The sequence below is a fragment of the Paramisgurnus dabryanus genome, chromosome 1 (genome assembly GCF_030506205.2).
Source record: "Paramisgurnus dabryanus chromosome 1, PD_genome_1.1, whole genome shotgun sequence".
NCBI classification, from domain to species: domain Eukaryota; kingdom Metazoa; phylum Chordata; class Actinopteri; order Cypriniformes; family Cobitidae; genus Paramisgurnus; species Paramisgurnus dabryanus.
Genome location: NC_133337.1, coordinates 33,897,604 through 33,921,551, shown reverse-complemented (window position 1 = coordinate 33,921,551; position 23,948 = coordinate 33,897,604). Strand labels below are relative to the sequence as shown.

General features: G+C 37.8%; 1 protein-coding gene across 3 annotated transcripts; it reads left to right on the top strand.

Annotated features, from left to right (window-relative positions):
* The first annotated feature begins 87 nt into the window (after nt 1–87).
* On the top strand, nt 88–21,327 carry tmpoa (thymopoietin a). 3 transcript variants are annotated; one of them, XM_065268497.2, is made up of 15 exons: nt 88–407; nt 7,599–7,716; nt 10,210–10,359; nt 10,440–10,582; nt 11,848–11,949; nt 16,647–16,715; nt 16,790–16,927; nt 17,257–17,325; nt 17,418–17,552; nt 17,888–17,980; nt 18,132–18,191; nt 19,197–19,427; nt 19,513–19,638; nt 19,850–19,953; nt 20,389–21,327. In XM_065268497.2, exons 1-15 carry the CDS (start codon nt 171–173, stop codon nt 20,726–20,728), a joined length of 2,115 nt encoding a protein of 704 aa, XP_065124569.1. In that variant the 5' UTR covers nt 88–170; the 3' UTR covers nt 20,729–21,327. The 3 variants fall into 3 exon arrangements, with proteins under 3 accessions (XP_065124569.1, XP_073670797.1, XP_065124570.1); XM_073814696.1 differs by lacking the exon at nt 11,848–11,949; XM_065268498.2 differs by lacking the exons at nt 11,848–11,949; nt 16,647–16,715; nt 16,790–16,927; ... (4 more) ...; nt 19,197–19,427; nt 19,513–19,638 and having other exon boundaries at nt 95–407.
* The last annotated feature ends 2,621 nt before the right edge of the window (nt 21,328–23,948 follow it).

Sequence of the window (23,948 nt, the reverse complement as noted above, 5' to 3'; positions counted from 1 at the left end):
TCAGCCTCGAGTTTAAATTTTCCGAATCTACCAATCAGAGCGTCCCTTCTACGGCACCCATCCAATAGGGGTCTCTCTTCTATGTTGGTCCCCGATCACATAAAAGAAATCAGTTTCAGCCAGCGATAAAGTCCTGCGCGAGACAACAGTGCTGCTGTGGTAGAATAGACATGTCGGAGTTTCTGGAAGATCCCACTGTGCTCACTAAAGAAAGGCTTAAAAGTGCACTCCAGGCCCATAATGTGGCTCTGCCGAACGGTGACCAGAGGAAGGACGTGTACGTGCAGCTGTACCTGAAGTATTTGACCGCGCAAAACAAAAAGAGCGGCGGCTCTCAGGATGTCTTCTCCAGCGACGAGGAGCTCCCTCCAGCTCCGGTGGTCTCCAACAAGAGCCGCTCCGGGAGGGTGAGTTGTTTCTGATGGCGGGCTTTTCTTTCGTGCGGGCTCGTGGCTTGCTTGTAAAATTAACCGGATGTTCAGTCTTAATTAGTTTGTTATCAATACTTAAAGCAGGGTCACTTTAACGAGGTCGCAGAACTTTAGGCACAACGATGGCGGGAAATTTTTAGTATCACATTTTTGGTGTTGTTTTTTTTTCCCTGAAGGCGCAAGTGATTTATTGTTACAAGATTGTTCGACATTGCAACGTTGTCTCAAGTCCTGCGCACGAGTGAACAATTTCTTAAAGTCAAAGCGACTTCTTGTCATGTTGAGCTCATGCAGACGTATCAATAAAAACAAACCGGCACGTTACAAATGGCCGACAGTTTCAACTTATTGATGCATTGATTTAAGGTTCGCGTGCATGTAGTTTATATCAGTGGAAATCACAAATGCATGACTTTTCACGTTTAGGAAATCTCGTACTGCTATATGTCAGATTTATTACACGTGTTTTAGGTTTTGGTTCACAGGAAACGTCAAGTCTCCCAACACATTATTACTCAATCTGGTGTGGATGTGTGTAGGCCTTTACAAGGTGTACTTGAGTATTTGTGAGATCGAACTCATGACCTTTGCGTTGTTTAAGCAATACTTTATAAACCGAGCTATATACAGGGTTCCAACGGTTCATGGAATTTATGGAATATCATGGAATTTTAAAAGGTCTATTCCAATCATGGATTTTTTGTTTGTTGCTTTTTGTTTTGTTTCCATTTATCAAAATGTAATCTGCTTGTAAGGAATTTTCGTGACACTTCATTTCACACATTTCAGCTACATTTTTAAACTCTTGGCATCCTGGACCTAGACCATGGAAATTCAGCTTTTTAGTCAGGGAAAGATTTGACTAAGATTGGGAACAATGTCTATAGGGTTGTTTCGCTGTTTTTTTTCTGTCATCTGTAGCTTTGAAACCAAAAACCCTCGCTATAGCGTTAAGTCAGATTGTACAGCAAGAGAAAATGTAAAGGATCCTGGTCACAGACAAACTGGCATTAATCCATGTAATTCATTTTTCCAATTGAAATAAAAAATATGATTTGCTTACAAAAAAAAAGGAAATATTTTTTTCCAAAAGATTTCCAAATATCATTATTGTGCTCAAATAAAAAATGAACGCACTCACATTTCATTTTTTTTTGTGGATGCGAGTGATATTTATGTGGCTCCAATAAGATTCTTGCTGCGTGGGATTAAAAAGACGGTAGTCGATTATTCGATTGTTTACACAATAGATTTATAGATGTGCTCATGAAAGAGTATTCATAACTATAAACTTTCTAAAAAAAATCTCTGGAAGTGTTTAAAAAGAAAATGAAATGTGAGTGCCAAAGTGCGATTTATAGTTGTGAGTAGGTGCTACGTAGGGTATACGTAGCTCTGCGTAGTCTGCCATGCACCTCTGCAAAATTGTAACAACGCATATGCTCTACGCGGATCTCAAGCATTGGATTGGTCCGCTAGAACCCCCCCATCAGGTCCTCATACGGATTTCCGCTAACTACGCTAAAAACAAAAGAGGGGTCAAGTTAAGGAGTTATATACTCAAGCTGCAACAAAAATTGCTGTCCATTTGCCTCCGTCACAGCTAATCTTCTCAAATTATACACAACAAACTGCTGCTGATGCTTCTAAAGGGCGATTTATAGTCGTGCGTAGGTCCTACGGCAGGCACACCCGCAGACCGCTGGTAGGCAGTAATCACGTGTGTAACCACAGTAGCAGCAAAAGAAGTCACAGAAGAAGAAGCTAAGCAAGTTAACCCACAAACGAAGAAGAAACAGCAACTTGTTGTGTATAATTTGAGAAGACCAGCAATGATGGAAGTAAATAAACAGCGACTTTTGATGCAGTTTGAGTTAAATCACTCCTCAACTTGACTCATCTTTGTTTTTATCGTCACAAACGGAAAAACCTATGACGCAGTTTTTTTTTAACCTGACGGGAGGGGTTCTGGTGGACCAATCACAGCACTTGCGGTCCGCGTAGATCTGACGCTCTGTTAAAAATTTGGTGAGGTGCGCGTCAGGCTACGCACATGCTACGGATAGCCGTAGCTACGGCGTAGGACCTACGCACGACTATAAATCGCCCTTTAGGAGGGTTTACTGGCCGAGCGCCACCTTCTTTGGCTCTTTTACTGATACTGTGGGTTATACACATGGATACTGTCTACTAGTGGTCTGCATGTGTAAGTGCACTTCAATGCGGAAGTATATATGAAAACCACGTAGGCTTGTTGCGATAGTCAGTATAACCGTTGATAAATCATAAGCGATTTAACGCATTTGTGTTCACTGCATTTGAACAATTACTCTTATTCAAAAGTGAAAGTAAAATGAACACGTCTGGATGTGCATTTATAACATAAGCCCCTCCGGTATCACCGGGTTTGTCTGATTAACCGGTGGGAAAATTCTGTCACCGCAACGACCCTACTGCCGCGTAGCCTACGGCACGCACAACTATTTTAAGCCCTTTAGTCCTTATCCATTTTTTTTTCTATTTTTAATTTCAGCACAAACATGAAATTTGGAAAAACAAATTGTTTTGGAATCGACTGGAAAAACGAATGACACATGGATTTGCATACTTGTCGTTTTTAAGGGTTTGTCAATTTGTCAAATAATGTTATACCTGGTCTTATTATAGCAGGTGATGTTATAACTTTCATGAAAATGAAAAGCAAAAAATGCTACTCATTTTATCACCTTTTATGTTTTTTACATTTTTGATCTGGTATGTGGGTGTATACGTTTGTTGCCATTATTAACAAACTGTATACTGTAAATACAAGTCAGTTTCGGTTAATACAGTTTGTTTACTCAACCTGATGACCTCAACTTTCCTCAAGCAACCACCCATAGGCATAGCTACACAGAGTCATTTTATGTTTAAAGGGACCATTTAACATGTCCGCCCCAAAAAAAATAAATTCATACTCCACACTCCAAACAGACGGGGGCAGTATACCTCCAGAAAAGTGAGTTGGTCTATTTTAATTTAGCAGCTGCAAATTTAGCAGCATATATCAAGTTTGATTTACATTAGCAACTAAGTTATCATTAGTCACAAAAAAAACATTCGGTCTCATTAAAATTGCAATGTTTTCCGCTACGTTTCGTGCGTCCATTTGGTGTTCATTATAATCGAAGACATTTCAAGCTTCTTAGCTAATGTTACATTTTAGCCTCAGTTTGGTAGATAACGGGTGAAAACCGGATCGAATCCATGGGTAGAGCTAACTATTAAACGCTAACAGCTAAGGATGCGCAATAATTTGCATGCGATAGTCATTGCGCTTCTCGTCAGTGAAGCCGGTTTCTTGATTAAAAGTGAAACGCCATCAGCTGCTTTCAGATGGAGCCACATTTACTGCACAAAGCCGTAGTTCATGTACAAGCTGAGCATAGGTTATCGCAATGCCTATTATAAGTTAACTTCTAGCGAAATACTAACAGCATCTTACTTACTAATCGAAAAGAAATGTTGTCATTTCGGAGTCGAACCTCATTTCTTTCATGTCCATTAGTTGTCTCCAGCGATGAAAAGCAGTGCCAGTATTTACTCTGGTTCGGTTACTTTATTTATCATATTTTATTTGTGATTCCGAGCGCATTGTTCCCTGCAAAATGTTTGTGGTAGTGGTAAATGTCTCTTGCTTTAGCCATTCTTCCGCTCTCTTCCCTGAACTGAAATGCGTCCGAAACCCCTATTGCAAGGCAGGAAGGCATCAAGGCATGTCCGAATCCATGGCTGTCCGAATTGCATTTCTCTGAGCTGCTTTCATGAATCTTAAGCCAACAAGTCAGCTGCCTTAGTTTTCGGACGCAGCGGTAGGAGTAGAGGGCTGTACTCCCACACATGCGACTTATTCGTGTATTGCAGTTTGGCTGGCGGTTATGTGCGTGGCCCGCATACCGCCTGACATGGTCGAAACTAGGGATGTTAACAATTAATCGATCTTCGATTAATTGTCGATAAGAATTTACTCGATAAAACTTAACGATTGTTGAAAAACAAGATCATGCACGTGTGTGCGGCGCCTGCGCAAAACACATACAGTCGGAGAAAAAAAATTAAGCGAGCGCGCAAAAGTTAAACTACTAGCTATGATCACAACGATGCTCGATGCCAAGCACACGCATGTGCTTTTTAACGTCATGCGAGACGAGGCTGGCTGGCTGCCAACGCAACGAAATTACATCCGCAGTGGATCTGAGAAGGTCCGATGCAAATACGTTTAGGATACTGAAAGCAAAGACCCTCTTCAGGGAAGCCTGCAAAATTAGCATAGCAACGCTGCTATATACAGAGAAGGAGACCAGGAGCCGTTTTTATTGAACAGATTAAAATGTAATCTTAAATTATGGCAAGAAACTGGCAAATGTAAACTGTAACTGACTGTCGTTACACCCTGAATGCCCGCAACATATATCACTGATCATCATTATTGACTGGCTGAGGCGCTGCGTGTTTTCTAATGGAAGGTTGCCATCTGCATAATATAAGCATCTTTGCTGAAAGTACGTCTAAGCTGAGGTGACAACGAGAAAAGTGCCCTTCGTGTGCTTTTTGGATATAATTACAAACAGTGTATCAACGACTCGGAAAGCGAGGTAAACAACTTAATAAATAACACTTGATGATAATAAAACTGTTATTTTGACATGGACTTTCATGTGTCTGTTGCAGAGTGCCCATGTGAGGCGGAGTTATACACTGTGTCTATTAGTCATTATATTTCATTACGAGATAAGTTTAAATTGATGATTTTATCAAAACAACAACTACATTAACTCATTTTACAATCCCACTAGCATGTTATTTAGACAAAATAAAATATTTTAATTCGCGTGAGGAAGCTGTCGTTTTTATGCACACTTTTATGTCATTTGATATGCCACTGCAGTGAAGGCTTATTGCACTATTACTGTTAACGATTATTCGATTGATTGATCGTTAATTTAAATGATCATCGAATATGGGAAATTGCATAAATTGACATCCCTAGTCGAAACTGGTATTACAACACCAGTCGGGCTGTAGCTAGTAATTTAGCATGCTAATTCAGATTGATATTTCTGCAGCACTATACCTTGTCATTTTTTTAATGACACCTTTGCCCTTATTTCTTCTAATTCTTTTGATGCGTGTAGCTGTTTTTTTTAAATCTTTTACCTCAATTATTACAAATGGCACCTTTAAATAGAAATGTGTAATGTTAAATCTGACACACACTTCTTTGTACTCTAATGTACTACAATGTGAGTAAGTGAGATGGTAGTGCAACCTGTTGCGAAACCTATTTAGATGGGCCCTCCCATGTCACTAACACTCTTTAACTGCATTGTAAAAAAAAACAAATCAGTGCCCTTGTTTATCAAATCTAACATACTTTTGTATTCATAAACAAATTGCATGAATGAATGAGCAGAAAGTTGTTTCCCCCCTCTCCTGCATGTCTGTGAGTTGTAAAATAATTTCATAAGAGCATATGGCTGTTATCATAGTGGGTTTGGTCCCTTTATTGAGGAAATACTTTCTTGTGGAGAGGAATTTGTGCTTTGGCTGCCAGATGTGACGTGTGCTTTTTCTTCTTCTTTGAAGTCTGTTGCTCGGATAGTTTACTGTAGAAAAATGTGGCACACATATCGACTATTAAATTGCTGCACATGCCATAGTTGAGCTCTAGGTGACCATTGATTCGATGTTGAACTCAAACTTGAATACTAGTTTTCTATGCCTCAGTTAAACTGTTTAGTATTGTTTGTGATGCCAAAGCCACAATAAGGCAAAATGTGGGTTACCAAGATTATTGCCTCATTATTGTAAATTTTACAATAATAAGACCTCAGCGGTAGAGCTGTGAGCACCAACAGCGTGCTGTTTGGTTTGATGTAAACCCACCACAGGCTTTGGCTTGGGTCTCCAATTCTTTCTCACATCCCACTCTTGTGCAAAGTCTGCGATTTGCAGACGTTTTATGAGCGTTAGGGTGTTGTTTGTGGACAGGGATAAAAGTTTTTTCTCTCTCCTTTTGGAATGCTGTGATTATGAAACACTTTTTTTGAGAAGGCAGCATTCCAGATCGGCCCCTGTAAAGGCCCCTGCAATGAAACTCGAGCGAGGAATGGCTAATATTTAAAAAGTGGTTACCTTCTGTCTGTCCTGTCCCTCATAACACATTCTCCACTTCACCGTCTGCACCATTTCCTTCGATCAATTGTCTGGAATTGTGGATCAAGGCAGGAATGTGGTTGGATTTGCATCATTCGTGTGCCACCCCACTCCACAAAAGTTCACATTTGCATTCTCACAACCTCCAGTCCTAATAGTACCGGCATCATTTGCACTTTAAGGAGCTCTACTTTTCATATTATTCAATCTACTTAGAAATTTGAAGGTTCTTGTTGTGGGTCATGTGTATAGCACACCTATCTGTGTTTGTGTGTGTGTGTATATACCTAAATGGTGTCGACCTAGTTGAACATTTGCCTCTAAAGTTACATCTCTAGTCTAAATTTCATGCAAGTTATCTTGAATTAAACTCCACACGGTTGCCCCTGAGCTGTTTTTTAGGCATCTTGTTCAGGTATGTATATTAAGATACTGGTTGTTAGGCATGTTTCAACACCTGTCACTTTAACAAGTTCCCATCAGCATCATAAGTTGAAGTACAGGTTTGCAGTGCACGTATTTATTAGAAAATGCTTTTAAATCCTAAAGTAATAATTTTTAACCACTAGGGCTGCACATAAATCGCAAAACATTTTTTAGTAGTAGTAAATTGCCATTACCTGCTTTCAGATGGAGCAGCATTTACTACACAATTTTTCAATTTTTTTTCAATTCAATTTATTTACATAGAAAGCCGTTGTTCACTGACCATCAGGGCAATTTCGCATTAATTATTGCGCATGTATCACCTGTGATATGGCCCAACCTGATAGTAAACTACGGCTTTGTGTAGTAAATGCTGCTACATCTGAAAGCAGTTGATGGCGTTTACTACTAATCAAAAAGGCGGCCTTACTGACAAGATGCGCATGACTATCGCATGTGATTTATCGCGCAGCCCTATTCCCCACAGATGATCTTTTGATGCTACTGTATATTGTTATAATGACAATATATGTCTCTTCTTTACAGAAAGCCACTAGGAAAACAGACAGAGTTCGACCGGAGGAAATCCATGTCAACGAATTGACCGACGAGGGTTTAAAAGACCTGTTATTAAAGTACGGTGTGAATGCCGGACCCATTGTTGGTAAGAGTTTTTGAGATACAAATTAGTGCGGTAAATAGGGATGCGCCAAAATTTCAGCCGATAATGGCATTGTTCTTTGTTTTTTGCCAAAAAGAATAAATGTCTGAAAATAAATGGCACAACTTGCAAATTTCAGGCTTTCCATCTTTCCCAGTTGCCAAATGTTTTATTGTAATGATTCTTTTAATTTCTAGCCCTATAGCATTTCTGCAGTTTGTCAGAGATGATAGCATGTCACTTATAAAATTGTTCATTAACATGATCACTACACGATCAAATTTGTAGCGTCTTAAGTCCTTTACACAGTGTATACGGAAAATTTGTCCGTGATTTGTCCGGGGATCGTTTGGTTTTGGTTCATTCACACTTCCAATGATCTGTTCATGCATTCCCACACATGCGGTAAAGACACGTGACTTTTTTATAACACTTGGTAGTCTTTTCCGCACCATCTGAAGTTTACTTATCCGTGATTTTTCTCTCGAGAAACCGCATGCATTTTTGCTTATGATAAGATTGTGATGCACGGAAAGTGACAAGGTGTCTGCTTTCTCGTTGTGAATGTTAATCTGCATTCAAATCCCCTGTGTCAAAGAACTGAATGATATGTTCTAGTATAATATATTCAATAACACGCACGACCTTTCTATGGCACGCCCCTTATGGCATTCCCCTTGGTTCTGCCTTTTGTTCACAGGACACGTTCCGTAAATGTTACAGCGATGCTACTGCCCTTTATGCGAGCGACCCCAAAACATTGAGGGAAAGTGTTTGTGTTCACACAGAAGGCTAATTTTATAAAAAAATTCTAGGATCAAAGTGCTGTGTGAATGGGGTTTTATTAACTCTGGGTCATCCATTGTCTGAAACGCTTTTCTTCTCTTTCGTCCTAACACTTGACCTCTTTTAAGGCTTTAGATGCTTTGTAAATAACTTTTATCTTTACTAGGATCTTCTCTTTTATCCTAAGGGGAAACGCCTACATTTTTCAATAGGAATTTTCATGAATACGGGCCCAGGCCCTTATGTAATCCATATCCGGATGTCGAATATTTTAAGGTTTATCCTCCAAAATGAAATCTTGTTTTATCACACGGTATTCATTATCAGAAACAGTCCTCACTGTCTTATGGTGGTTATCAGTAAATCAGCAGTTTAACCAGGCATGCGGCTTTGCATGTTTTTCCAACTTTGGCCTGAATAGTTTCCAATGCCCTTAAATGGAAGTCGAAAAGGATGTTAGACTTCTCTCACTGTTTGTTGTGAATAGATCGGGCCAGATTTAATCTCTTGTTTTCTTTCATTAATTTTTTTTTAGATAAATACCATACATGAAATAGGGCTGTCACTTTTCGTTCGAAAATCGATTGCACAATCGATCGGACCAACCAAAAAAAGTTTCGAAAACGAAAATAGGCAATCGATTTTAACCAAATATGTACACTATTAATTTTAAAAGAATTAAACAGTAAAAAATATAGATGTAACAAAACTCACAAACAAGCAGAAAAAGAAAATAAAGAATTCCGAAAGTGCAGTAGGTGTGCGAAAGCTAGACAGAAAATACCCAGCAATTTTACGCACCTACAGTTTCACGCTTTCAATCGCTGCATCTAGTGTTTTGCAAAGAAAATGGAGGACAACGTCAATAAACCTGTGCAACACGAGACAGCGTCGAAATTGTGACCTTACAGGAGATGATGAGTTATGACAAGGAGCCAACCTTGCGAGCTGACAGCGACCCGCTTTTGTGATGGAAGATTGGCAGTACGAAATACGCAGCTGGCAACGAAGCACCCGAGTTTCCCTGGGACATCAGTGCGGTTGGAGTGCGTCTTCTCAACAGATGGACATAAAGTGAATGAAAAGCGCTCTGCTCTTGACCCCTAAAATGTTGATCGACTTGTTTTTCTCACCAATAATTTGTAATGGCCCTAGTCTTTTTGCGCATTTCATTATGCCTGCCTAGTGCCGCCTAAGTTTCGTTTACGTTTAATAAAAAATACACAGCATGTTCTCAACTTCAAGTAAGTCTATTTAAAGTTTCATTTTTGAACAGTTGTTTGAAATGGATCGAATCATTATTTAAAATAATTTTTGAATTGCCTAAATCATAAAAGCAGCCGGTTGAAGCCTGCAGTAATGTTTTTCATTTATGGCAGCAGTCCACTCTGCATATTTTTTTAGAGAATGTTGCACTACTGTTGCTGTTTTTATTCTGCACGAAACTTAATGACAATGAATAAGAAATATTGCTGACTTGTGCGTTTCAGGCGCTCTCTTTACATTTGTCTGTTATTTGGCGTTGAAAATGGAAACGTCTTTTTTAGACATGGAAAATCGATTTTACAATCGATTCAATGAACACTTATATATTAAAAATCGAAAATGATTTTTTCACAAAAGTGACAGCCCTAACATGAAATAGCAGGATGTTTGTCATGCTCGGTACAATTTTGTGTGTTTGACCCAACCAACATTTTCTCACATCAGCATCCACTCGAAAGGTCTATGAGAAAAGACTTCAGAAGTTGTTGGATCATGGACCCCCAGAAGCTGTGACCCCTCCTTCAGAAGCATCACAGACAGATGGCAGCCAGAACGGGAACACGGATTCAGACCGGTACAGTGACCAAGAAGAAGGTAACGGATGAACTGGTCACTTTATGTCACCTGTGTCTCGCATAGTTGGATGTTTAAATGCCGTTTTGACCATTCGACAGAAATAGTAGCTCAGGCTCCGATGCTTGTGCTCGATCCTGATCCAGAAGAGGTGGTTGAACCCATCCCAGTCGTGGAGAAACCAATCAGGAGTAGAGGGAAAACGCCAGTGACCACCAGAACACGCAGTGGGCAACACAACAAGGTGAGGAAAAACTTCCTAAATGTTTTCCTGAATGATTTTTTTCTGGTAAATATCCATTATTATCCTAACACAACCAGTTTACCTGAAACAACGGAAATGTGTCTCTTGAAGTCCTTGAAAGTTTGTGAATCTGGGGAAAACAATTCAAGGCCCTGGGAAGTTTTAAAAAATATCCATGCATAGATAGAAGTCATTGAAAGTGCTTGAAACTATTTTATGCAAGTTTTCTGAAAAAAAAAAGTATTATTACCCGTGTAGTTTAGGATAATATCATAACTTTTCTTGCCTTTTAATCACACGTGCTAAACTGTTCGCTTTAAATGTTTTTTTCTTCTGTATGCGAATGTTGATTCATACCAAAATGCTTTTTTGCATAGTTGTGTTTGACAAATGAAAACATCTCGGGTTACGTATGTAACTGTTTTTCCCTGAGAGGGGAACGAGACGCTGCGTCTCCCATGTCATACTTCCTGCATCCCTGTTACGCCATCTTTGGCAATATTTCAGATAGCGATATACTTCCTGGCTCCCGCGTCACCCTGTCTTTGTCGTTAAGCCTCACCATTGGTTGAATTTGATATACACATTCAGACGCACGTACCCCTGGAGGCGTCCCCAAAGTGTCACCGCAGTGACGCAGCGCGAGTTCCCTCAAAAGGGAACTGTAACAATGTATCTTAAAAGGTAACACGATGTAACCTTGCTCTCACTTGAAATGTGTCCCCACATTTAGTCCTTGAATTTGAGGGTATTGCACCTGGAAAGTCCTTGAATTTGAAGTTAACTAAGGTGTGGGAACCCTGGACCCCATTATTGATGACTGATTTTCAACAAGCAGGATGGTCTATAACCCTTATACAATGTTTACTTTATTTTTTTCCCCGTAATGCTTTACCTTTTTTATTTTTGAGTAGGACTCAACCTAAAACTGTATTTAAATGTCTTTAAAATTAACCTTTTTATTCTGGTCGCATGTAACCATCTAGCAGCCGATTCTTTGTAATAAATGGGCCACTGTTCTGTGAAAAGATTTGTTTGCTCTTATTCTACTCCTGTCAAGCCCAATTCTCTGAAAAAATAGCCTTTTTCAACAAACTGCTCACACCTGCGCATATTCCCACATTACCTGTTCGGCACACAACAGCACCGCCTGCTGTTAAATATGGAAGTGATCTCATTGGACACGAATGATGTGACCGCATATTGTTCTGATCAGATCAGATGTCATTTTCTTTGCGTGCTAGAAGTCCTGTGTTATTGTATAGGAGGATATGCAAGAGGAAGATTGGCCGGTCTTGAACATTAAGAGAAAGTTGAAGACATCGTCTCTGAGTCTGGATCAGACTGTTCCCGCCAGTGACGACACCGTAACTCAATCTGTCACTGTGTTATTTCTATACATCACCTGGTTTCTGTGTTTGGTCACTATGGTGATAAAAAAAATCATTTGGGATCTGCACAAGGTGTGTTTGGGTTCGCACAGTTTGGTTGAACTCATTTGTTTTACAAATTCACTAAGGCTGTCTGTAGCCTGTGATGTTTTTTGTTACATAACAGAGTTACTTTTTAGCAACACATTTATTCAGAAGATTTTACAAAACAACAATTTTACAAAAGTTTAGAAAAAAATGGTCAATGTATGTCCCCCAGCTGTCACCGTTTAAAGAGCTGGTTCATCCCAAAATGCAAATTTTGTTATTATTTAATTACCCTCATGTTGTTACAAACCTGAACCAATTTCTTTGTTCTGGTGAACAGACACAGTGATTTTTGTAATGAAGCAGGAAACAGAAGCACCATTAACTTCCATTGTAGGAAAAATACTACTATGGAAGTCAAAAATGGTTTGGTTACAACATTGCTCAAAAATCTTCCTTTGTGTTCAGCTGAACAAAGACATTTATACAGGTTTGTAACACATGAGGGTGAGTAAATGAAGTAGAAATTTCATTTTTGGTTGAACTATCCTTTTAAAAAATGTCGTAATATGCACCATATTTATTTATTGGTTTTGGGGGATCTGAATCATAATCACGGTAGGGGTGGGCACTATGACCAAAATCTTCTATCACGATAGGATTCATTTTATATCATAATAACGATATGTATCACGGTAGTTTTCCTTATCTTTTAATAAGATTGTAATGTTGTTAAAATATTCAATGTCATATAATTTTCATAATTCTCAAAGCAAACGAGCATAAAAAAGAACATAAAAACAAACTATATATATATATATATATATATATATATATATATATATACTTAAGGTAGAAAAGTGATTTAGTCAAGAGCAGTGAGAGAATTTTTCTAAATAAGAGCAGAATTGGATAACTTCCCCCTTAACTCATTCCCCGCCAGCCATTTTTTGAAAGTTGCACGCCAGCATTTTTGTGATTTTTCACAAAAGTTTCACAAAATGCCTTAAAGGAAAATTTTCTACTAAAAATGTACAAAAAGCTGAAATAATTGCATTTTTGTGAAGGAATTTTGTTAGAGATCTAATTCAGAACGAGTATCAAAACGTATATAGTTTCAAATGAGTAAGTAACGTTTTGGCTTGAGTTTTTTTATAAATTGGGTGAGTCTAGTGGATAATCGCGGCATTGCAGATTAACATAAAAAAAATTCAGGAACACTTTTTTTATGCAAATGTTTTTTTCTAAATTGACTCGTCAATGGCAGGGAAAGAGTTAAGACCAAAGTCTGGACCCAATATGCTGTTACACATGCACTTTCTCTTTTGGCTGTTTTATTTCTCTTAAAGAGGCCCTTCCACATAAAACAGTTTTTACTTGTATTTTTTGATATGTGTTAGGTCCATATGTGTTTGTGTTGTGTCGTGAATGTGAAAATTAACTTCCACCTCCTCTGTCAGCTGTAGCCACTGAAAAGAAATAAGCAGAGAAATCAGGTCAGTTTGAAAAGCTTATCAGTGTGAGTCAGAGCATGTGAGCGGTGCAGAGCGGGAGCGGAGCGTTGAGCGGTGCGGTAATATTTCCATCAGAGTGCATTTCCGAAAATTCCGCTCGCTCAGCACCGCTCGCTCATCCCAGAATGCCCTTTGGTAATTTGCTAGTTCGAGAATCTGTAAAAATGGCTAGCAATAAGTTATGGAGTTCAAATATTGTTTTAATGAAGTCGCCAGCCTTATATATAAATGAAAGAAATGAAACTAAGATGACAGAATAACTGTAGCGTCGTCTGCATCTAGATGCAGTTTTAAAGATTAAAATAACTTTAATCTAACTAATCAACACAAATACAAATATATTTGTACATAATATAACTGATTGCTTACCAGCATTAAAACCACTTAAAATAAAAACATTTATAGTTCTTTGTGTATGTACAGCAGCCACTCCGTGGATGAGGAAGCTGTAGCCAAAAACGCCGGTGCCTTTAGTATTAACTGACTGAACACTTGACTTACCTGGACATTTAGATATTAAATTTTTTCATCAACAGTATCTGCGTGGAACATTATAAACATTGATGATAATCTGCAGACTCGACTGATTCAGCACGTCCTCTATTTTACAGAGAGTCCGCTTAATTAACGGCTTTTCGTTCGGTCCGCGTGAGCTAAACATTTTTGTTCTGTAATTTGTTCTCGTATAGGCTATATTTCTACATATTTTCGACCATGTAACATTTGGGATAAAATGTAAGTTGTTATAGATAGCATTTAAGCTTGTTCTTGTTCTGAAATGATGAAATGTTTAGTCTGACTAAAATGATTTATCCAGATGAATTTAGCCAAAATAATAATTTATTCGTTTTCATACTATATAGATACATGTTAATTTATCTACCAATATACTATTGAAAATGCCATAAATAAATATTCTGTATTGCATTCGTTTTGTACATTTACAGGTTCATAAATACTGTCTAATTTTAATTTCTTTAAGACACTGTGTTCTGTTTTTACCATGCAATGTAAATTCGCACTTAAAAACCTTCTTGTTAAGAAATTGTTCTTCAATTTATTTTAGTTTTTTCAAATAATATATTTATATAATATTATAGTTTGTTAATCTTTTTCTCATAAGGGGAACGAATTGTTATAATATTTCGTAATTACTTATTACACTTATTATAACTTAAAATTGTGAATTAGTAAAACATGTGGAGGTCGTGGAAACAAATTGTTAATTTGAATTAAATCCGTATCAGTTAAACTAGGTCTAATAGCCAACAAACAACATAACTTCGATTTATTAGCTAATACTTTAATTAAATGCAATTATCCAAGAACGTCAGTACAGAAAACAATTAGGCTTACTAAATATTTTTTTTTATGTCGGAGCGGGATCTGAGCGGGAATTGGTTTATTTCCGAGCGTGAGCGGAAAGTTAACGGAGCGCTTGCTTGGGCGGTGAGCGACTGAGTGGAGCGCTTGAACAGTAGAGCGGAATATTTAGCGGAGCGTCACACCGCTCCGCACCGCTCACATGCTCTGGTGTGAGTGGAACTGATCGAGGTCATTACTATTCATGAGCTCTTCAACTTGAGACCGCGCCCACATATTACGTGTAGTTGAGTTAGTTTTCATAACAAGTTACAGCAAGGATGGCTAAACGTCAACCGTACCGTATTCGGGCCATTGTTTATGGGAATCATAACAGTTGCTACATGTTTGGATGTTCAGAAGAACGCTGGATTTGAAGAGAGACTGCGATTAAAAGGCAATGCTCCTCTATCAATATTGGATCCGGACAGAATGGCGCAGCTTATGTGAGTAAAACACTTTAGTACTATGTGTCACTGTGGCGGCCGATGACTTCTCTTCCGAGGGACGCGAATTCATGCTGCACACGCTTTGAAAGGGTTTATGATAAAAGACACGCGTGTGTGAGTAAAACACTTTAGTACTATGTGTCAACTATCGGCCGGTATTTCTCTTCAAAGGGACACGATTCACGCAAATTCATGATGCACACGCATCAAATGTGATAAAAGACACGTGTGTGTGTGTTTGTGCGTTCGTAACATGCGCATCGAAGGGTTTATGTAAAAGACGTGTGTGTGTGTGTTTGCGCGTGCGTGCGCTGCTACACGCGCATCGAAAGGGTTTAAGATAAAAGACACGTTTGTGTGTGTGTTTTTGTGCGTGGGTTTACGATAAAAGACGCGCGTGTGTGTGTGTTAAAAGGGTTTATGATAAAATATGCGTGTGTAAGAAAGACACTGTGTCTTAAGACACTCCCTTATTAAACTGATTACACATGAGATTAAATTGAAAGTTAGTTTGAACGAAAAACTGTTTATCCAATCATAGCAGTGGGCGTTTACTTCCAAGTCGTCAATGCAGCCCGCCCATTAAAACGGATCATTTCTCTAACCAGCTTTAAAATCAGGGTACAAAATGGCCTATTACTTATTGCTTTTGATGTTTTTGGAAGTAAAACCATGCAAACGTCATGAGTAGACCTCAGACAACAGTATAAAACAATAAAAACGACAGAGGAAGGGCACCTTTAAGACCTAAATGGGTCATGCTTATGTGAGAACTTGCAAGACAGGAATTTTGGCGCATTTGAGGCCAATAAAGCAGCAAAAATGCTCACAAGCTAATGTGTCAGCTCCTCTAACACACAAACAGCGCGCACATATAGCACTGTAGTTTGTGTTTCAATGGCTTAAAATCACTTGTTTTAAAACTGCAGTGCTTAAAAACGTGTACAAATGTTAAGTTTTCCTGATGTGGGCACATAACCTTGATAAAGACGACATTCCAAAATCATATCTACCGGTTTATCGCCCACCTTTATTATTATTTATTAGTAATAGGCTACATGTATTAAAGCAGTGGTGTCTTCCAAGTGCCTTATGAATTGCCGATGTGTTTGTATTTTAATAGCTGGTTTTTGTAATTATTTGAATCAGAAATTAAATATCAAAAATGATTTATTGCACAGCCATACTAATACTACTTTTTGAACGCCAGTGACAGCTGGGGTACATGTTTTGACCATTTTTTGATGGTGTAATGGGACATTACATTTACCACAGGGAGCTTCATAGTATGTAAGGTTGTCTGTGTTTGTGGTGGTTTCAGGAAAACTCTGAGGTCTCATCTTCAGAGTTCTTTAATGATACCCGGGACAGGAGAAGGACGGGACCTGTGGTAGGTGTCTTGAGAAACCATTGTAATAATGTAACCACATTATTAGCCTGCTCTCAAGAACCTGTTTATTATAGACTACAGGAAAGGAGTCCGGGCTTTTGTTCGCAGACAAAAGATCAAAGCTCTTTTCCAAGTCTGAATCTCAGAAACGACGCAGTGCACCGGTTCGGTCATTTCGCCCTGATGTGAATGAAGTATCATCAAATGTCAAGGTGTTGATATACCGTACCACCTTAAAAATTAAGGCTGGGTGGGATGACCGTATATACAGTGTGATATTGTGTGATGATCTTTACTTGTCCAATCAGAATATAGAGATTAAACTACATGATCATTACATAAGTATCAGATAAAAGTATCTTCTTGATTCATGAATAGGCATGACGACATGGTAAACAAATAAATGTAGCACAAAGAAATGTTTTTATAATAGTAATGATGTTTTTATACATAAGCTTATGGTCATACCTCCCATCCTTATTTTGGAATAATAATTTTGATGATGTCAAAGTGTGAGATTATAAATCATACATCTCTTTAGGATTTCTCTGATACCCCCATAGTTAAGAGTGTCTCTATTCCTCTGGTGCGGATAAAAGCCAACACTTTGGTAGGTACAGGCAAGAAACCTTGCGCATAAACTTCTTTCAGGTCATGTTTGGCTTGCTTTGTGTCTTTGTAACGTATAGTTTCATATTAAAGGCGGTGCCAAAGGAGCCAAAACCTTCAAAGCACTCCTCTATCTCGGAGTACGACTGGTCAGAATCACCCAAACGTCACAGCTCACCTTTCCAGTCAGCTGTGTCAAATTTGCATATGGACACTCCCACTGATAAGGTGCCAAACCTCCGAACACCTGTGATGGATTTTTATTTATAGTTTACATTAAGATGCATTTTGGTAGATCGGATCACACATGGACGATATTAAATGCACATGTAAACTGGGTATAAAGCGGTTTGAGCCCGTCCACTTTCAATCGCATTCAGAGATGGTCGAAAACGCATTTGACCCGATTGCTTTTGTGCCCATGTGATCGAAACGTGACTGTGTCTCTCTCGTCCACTTGTGATCCGATCAATTAGGTATAAACAGCCTCACAGGCAAGCAAAATATTCATATGAATGAAAAAGCTTGAGAGACTGTTGAGGCCAATTCTTGTTTCCCTTTAGTTTGATGAGAATTCCACTGACATCACTTCCCCTCCGATTAGACCGTCCAATCGTGAGCCGCTTGTTTCCCTGATCAATACTGCCTGTGTTGAGGTGATTTAATTCATTTACTTTCTTTAATCATTTGGAGATATTTTAAATAATTCAGTTTGGCCACCATTTCTTTGTCTGAAATGTTTAGTTCATGTATTCAACCTCAGAGGCGGCATTAAGAATCGTAATTTTAAAAACTTTGTTGACTCAGGTGGATGACCACGGTGTGAAGGATATACTGAGCTGTAAATACACAAGCCGCTCTCCTGTGGTATGTTTAACGCCAGGCTTTTCTGATCTACGGGGTTCTCAAAGTAGAAAACTAGAGAACTTTTATCTGCTTTGGACTGTAAAATAACAAAATCCCAGAAATATGTCTTCTGAAGGGCTCAGATGCAAAACCCTCTAAGTACGTCTAACATGTTTTCTTGTAAATTAGCATTTTTAATGGGGCTCTTGTGTTTTGGTTCAGTAATTTTACTTTAATGGCATTGGCAAATGTCACTAGTCATTTCATTGGTGTTTAACACATTTGACAGTCTTATCTCTGCAAAACCCTTTAGTGCATGCAAAAATCTTTTCCAGCTCCCCTAGAGATAAACATTTGATTCTTACTATTTTGGAATTAATTCAGCCGATCTCCGTGTCTGGCGCTACCACTTTTAGCATAGGTTAGCATAATCTATTGAATCTTATTAGACCATTAGCATCACGATCAAAAATAACCAAAGAGTTTCAATATTTTTCCTATTTAAAACTTGACTCTTCTTTTAATTTTCTGTCGGCCTTAGTACACGATGTAAGTACAGAAGAGTCGAGTTTTAAATAGGAAAAAATCAAAACCCTTTGTTTATTTTTTTGAGCGATGCTAATGGTCTAATGAGATTCAATGGATTATGCTAAGCTATGCTAAAAGTGGTACCGCCAGACCCAGAGATCAGCTGAATAGATTCCAAAATGGGGAAAAATCTAGTGCTTAACTCTAGGGGCGCTGGAAGATGAGCATATTTTCACAAAATGTGATGTGTTTAACCAGTTCTACCAACAAAGCTGCATTTCTAAATGGCTAAAGTCTGGGATTAAGCGAATTTGGAGCGAATGTGTTTGATGAACGTATAATATGCGCCGAGAGGATTCAGTTAATATCTTCCTTTCATTTTTGACAGAGGTGGCATTTGGTGGCTTTTGCATGTAAACTCTTCATACATGTTTCTTTTGGAAAAACAATTTGGAAAATGTATTGGTTTACAGGTAAGATTGTGTCTGTTCTTTGAAGGTTTTATCTCGGGAAGCCAAATCTTTCACCCCATCCAAGCTTTCAAAAAACATCAACCCTCTTTTAAGTCAAAACCAACTTTCCAAACCCTTGACTGACTCACTGCGTCGTCTTTCATCACCTTATGAGGACAAGAGAGAAGATTTCCTATCCTCCCCTTCTTTTAGGGAGTCTGCATCCTGTATGGCTTCAGGAGACTCTCTACTCGCCGTCTCGGTTAACCTTTCACAGGTTTAAAGTTGATCCTTTTTGTTTTTTAAGAAAATTTTCCCACACGTTTTTAAGAAATGTAACCACACATACTCCGCTTCACCAGGAGAGCTGTGTCTCCCCAGAGACCCAGCCCAAGACAAAGCAGTCCAAAATGACCCCTTTCCTCTCCCCAGTCACTCCTGTCCGAGGGCTTGATAGCATCCAGGCGGAAGCAAAGAAGACTGCAATGGTAATACAACAAAGCAATAAGTATGAGGGACGTCCACGTGTGATTGGTGGTATAGGGATTTACAAAGATGTTCACCTAAACTTGTATCACTTTGGTTTTCCGTGGTGTGGTACAACTAACTTTCTTAAAGTGAAACATGGATCTTCAGACGCGGCTTTAATGGCGTTGCGTCCAAGCTTAGAGTTAATCTCATCTCTTTCTTTGTACACAGGTGGAAAAGGTATCAGCAATTGATCACACCCCGAGGACAGTAGAGAAAGATGTTCTTAAAGAAATCTTTCCCAGTGAAAACCTTAGCACACCGACTGGAATCAGGTATGGAGGAATGGTGTTTAAAAAAAATATTTATAATAAATATAATGTGCAAGTGTATATATATATATATATATATATATATATATATATATATATATATATATATATATATATATATATATATATATATATATATATATATATATATATATATATATATATATATATATATATATATATATATATATATTTATATATATATTTATATATTATTATTATTATTACTACTATTATTATTATTATTATTATTATTATATTTATATATATTCTTGCACATTATATTTATAGTTAATCTCAATCTCAGTATTATTATTATAATTATTATTATACTACTTATTATTATTATTATTATTATTATTATTATTATTATTATTATATTATATTACAATTGTTTGTGAATTGAAACTATTTTATTCTCTTAATCTGCTTTCTTAGTGCCACCTGTCGGCGACCAATCAGAGGAGCAGCCGGCCGGCCCTTCGACAATTCATGGTTGAACGAATCTCGCCTCCGCTATACCGGGCTCAGTGAAACCAGCACATCTTACACAGAGACCCGATCTGTTTCAAAGGTGGCTGCTGTCCCGCTACCTGCTTCCAAACCTGTGGCGCCCTCTGCTGTGAAGAGCAGAGCACGACGTGGCCTGCCAGTATGGGTTCAGCTCTTACTGCTCAGTGCAGTTGCTGGATTCCTTTTCTTTGTGTATCAGACCATGGAAACTAATGAGAATGGACTTTTCAGGCAAAGTGGAGCAGACGATAGCACCAGCAAATGAAAATCAACCAATTTTTCATTTCTATCTACCTAAGCAAACCTCCTTTGTTGATTCAGCGGCCATCACATTTACAGACATATACCTGCTCTCTTTATAGGTTTGCATAACATTTCACAGCTGTTGAGTCACATGATCTGTTTGTACCCTTTTCCAACTTGTTTAGAGGAAGGAAACATTGTTTTTAAAGGGACAAGAGCCTTTATTCCTTCCTTTTTTGTGTCCGTGCGTGGCTCTGTGTGTACGTATGTGCCTCTGGTTTCATTCGTACTTTATTTGACGGATTACTGTCGGTGCTGTCCTTGAGGAGATGAGTTGGCTATTTACATCAATTTTTTGTTTGTAAACACTATTGAGTGTCTACCTGTGACATTATTTTGCATTTATTTTCACATGTAGCTCTTAAAGGTGCCGTATTCATCTTAACATTGATGCCTCTTCTAGTATTTATGTGTCTGTTAAAATACAAATATTTTCAATAAAATGTATTTGCAATGTATTCTGAAAGATAACCTGAATCATTTGATTCAGTTATTAATTGTAATGTTATTTTTATGGTATTAATTTTATTCTGATAATTAATAAATTTACATATTAGCAACGTAATGGCAAATATTGAGAGTTTTTATAAACTTGTTCAATTAAAGTTCATTTAATTTCAAATGTATAGTATCTTAAAGGTGCCGTGTGTACATTTTAGTAGGATCTATTGACAGAAATGCAATATAATATGCATAAGTATATTATCAGTGGGGTATAAAGACCTTACGTAATGAACCGTTATGTTTTTATTACCGTAGAATCAGACATTATTATCTACATAAGGGGTCCCCTTATATGGAAGTCGCCATTTTGTGCCGCCATGTTTCTACAGTAGCTCTAAACGAAGCGTGTTTTGTCACTATAGGTGTCCTTTACGCTTGTCTATCAGACTTTTAAAAATAAAAATGGAGGCAGATATTTATTTTATTTCTGAAAATATAACACATTGATGCAGATTAAACTATCCAACAGTTGTAAAATTAACCAACCTTAGAAATATGCAAAACACAACATGCACCATATTGCAGCAATAATATTAATTCACATCACTAAAACATCATTTATTATAGTAAAACAGTCACAAGGACCTTTAATTTGCAACATTACATTTTTATTTAATAATCATTACATTTATATAGTGCTTTTCTGCAGCACTCAAAGCACTTTACAATTGAAAGGGGGATTCTCCTCAACCACCACCAATGTGCAGCATCCACCTGGATGATTTATTTAAAGGTTTTGCGGAGGATTTTCTTTTTACAGGTGGATCATCAAGACTATTGGTTATCCTAGTTGTCAATCAGGAGTGTTGCGCAATTGCATTTTTTTTAAAAAGTGTAGAAGGCGGTTCTTTTCTAAAATTCGAGAAAATCCTCTGCTACACCTTTAACTACAGTTTATTTCAAAATACCCAGACGTCATGGGCGCACATTGAATCTTGGGATAGCCAAGGCTGTAAAGAATACATATGGATCCTTGGTTTCAAGGGGAAAAGGCCACATTTGGAGGCTTGTATGTGAAGGAGCCTTCGAATTGGGACAGCCTTTGTCACGGCTCAGTGATGTCATTAGCCTTCAAATCAAATACGGCCTTGGAAGGCCACAGCCCCCGAATTGTGATGCACCCAAATTCTCAGACAAAGAGATGTTTGTCCTGTGGAGGCTACCGTAGCTCTATGTGATTGGAAAACGGAGGGGTGAGCTGGTTGCACCACTAGATGCTCCTAAAATCTACACATTGCACCTTTAACTCTTTCCCCGCCATTGACGAGTTATCTCTCAATTAAGAGAAAACATTTGCATAAAAACGTGTTCCTGATTAATTTTTATATTAATGCAGCGATTATCCAGCATCGACTAGACTTGCCCAATTAATGAAAAAACTATCCAAAGCATTTTTACTAATTTTAAACTATGTATGTTTTGATAATCAGTCTGAATCTGATCTGGGGCCTTATTTATGAAGCGTGCATACACACAAAACGGGGCTGGAAATGTGCGTACGCCAGTTTCCACGCAAAGGTTGTGATTTATAAAAAAACAAATTTGGTGGGATATTAGGATGATTCATGTACGCACACTTGCAGGTGATCTGTGATTTATAAAGGGAACATTGCTTTGTTTTACAAGTCTTCATAATTTTTGGTGTATGCCATTTTTGGCTTTTGTGCGTACGTAGAGTTTTAGTAAGGATCCTACGCACAGTTTTATACATGAGGCCCCTGATCGAAATATATTTGCAAAAATGCAATTATGTCAGCTTTTTGTAAAAAAAAAAATCGTGTTTTTAAAGAAAACACCCATATTTAAGAGTTTAAAAGCAGAAAAAAATATTGATAGGGTGAAAAGTTTTTTCCCCGTTTTGTTTGTTTGTTTATTGTTTGTATGGTTATATATTTTTTAGATGATTTTCTTTCTGGAAGTCCTTTTGTGAAAATCACCAAAAATTCTGGCGAGCAACTTTTCAAAAAACGGCTGTTAAAAAAAAGTTAAATAGTGATAGCGTTGTTTATTGACTTAATTTCTTTTTTATTATTTTAAAAGTTTTTGATTTGTTTATGAAGAAAAAATTAAGTAGAACATTCAACTAAATTTATATATATATATATATATATATATATATAATAAATTTAACACACACTTTTGGTCCTGTTTGTGGTATTGTTTTAAGGATGAGTTCATAGCAGCATTTTTAGATGCTGTTCTCCAGAAGGCCTGGAAATTCTGACCTCAATTTGATCTTGTATAGGTAAGGAGGATATAACAGCTCAAGTCCATTTACTCCGGTCCAAGAATAGACCGACTTTAATCTCCTTACGCCACCCACTGCTGTTATAAAATGGGCTCATGTGTGCATCAATGATGCGACATTTGTGACTAAAATTTAGATGACCATTCGAACTATAAATCATGAGTTGTGTGCTCCATTAAGCATTTTATAAAATCATCATGCTTCTTTTAAATGGGTTGATCAGTTGGTTTTGACAGCAGCACAGCTTGATGCGTACTCTCAATATATTGACGCCACATCGGGTCAGAATGAATTAGTTTGAGGTCATCTGATGTCTCGGACTCACCTGCCACTGACTACACCCTGCAGGCTACAAATAACAAGTAAGTGCATCATTTCTATTATTGTGCATTTGGAGAATATTTGTAAACTGGTTACTTATGTACCATTT

Coding starts and splice junctions, on each gene's coding strand:
- tmpoa (XM_065268497.2), top strand. CDS start 171: ATGTCGGAGTTTCTGGAAGATCCCACTGTGCTCACTAAAGAAAGGCTT. Junction 408..7,598: donor ACAAGAGCCGCTCCGGGAGG/GTGAGTTGTTTC, acceptor TCTTCTTTACAG/AAAGCCACTAGGAAAACAGA. Junction 7,717..10,209: donor GAATGCCGGACCCATTGTTG/GTAAGAGTTTTT, acceptor TTCTCACATCAG/CATCCACTCGAAAGGTCTAT.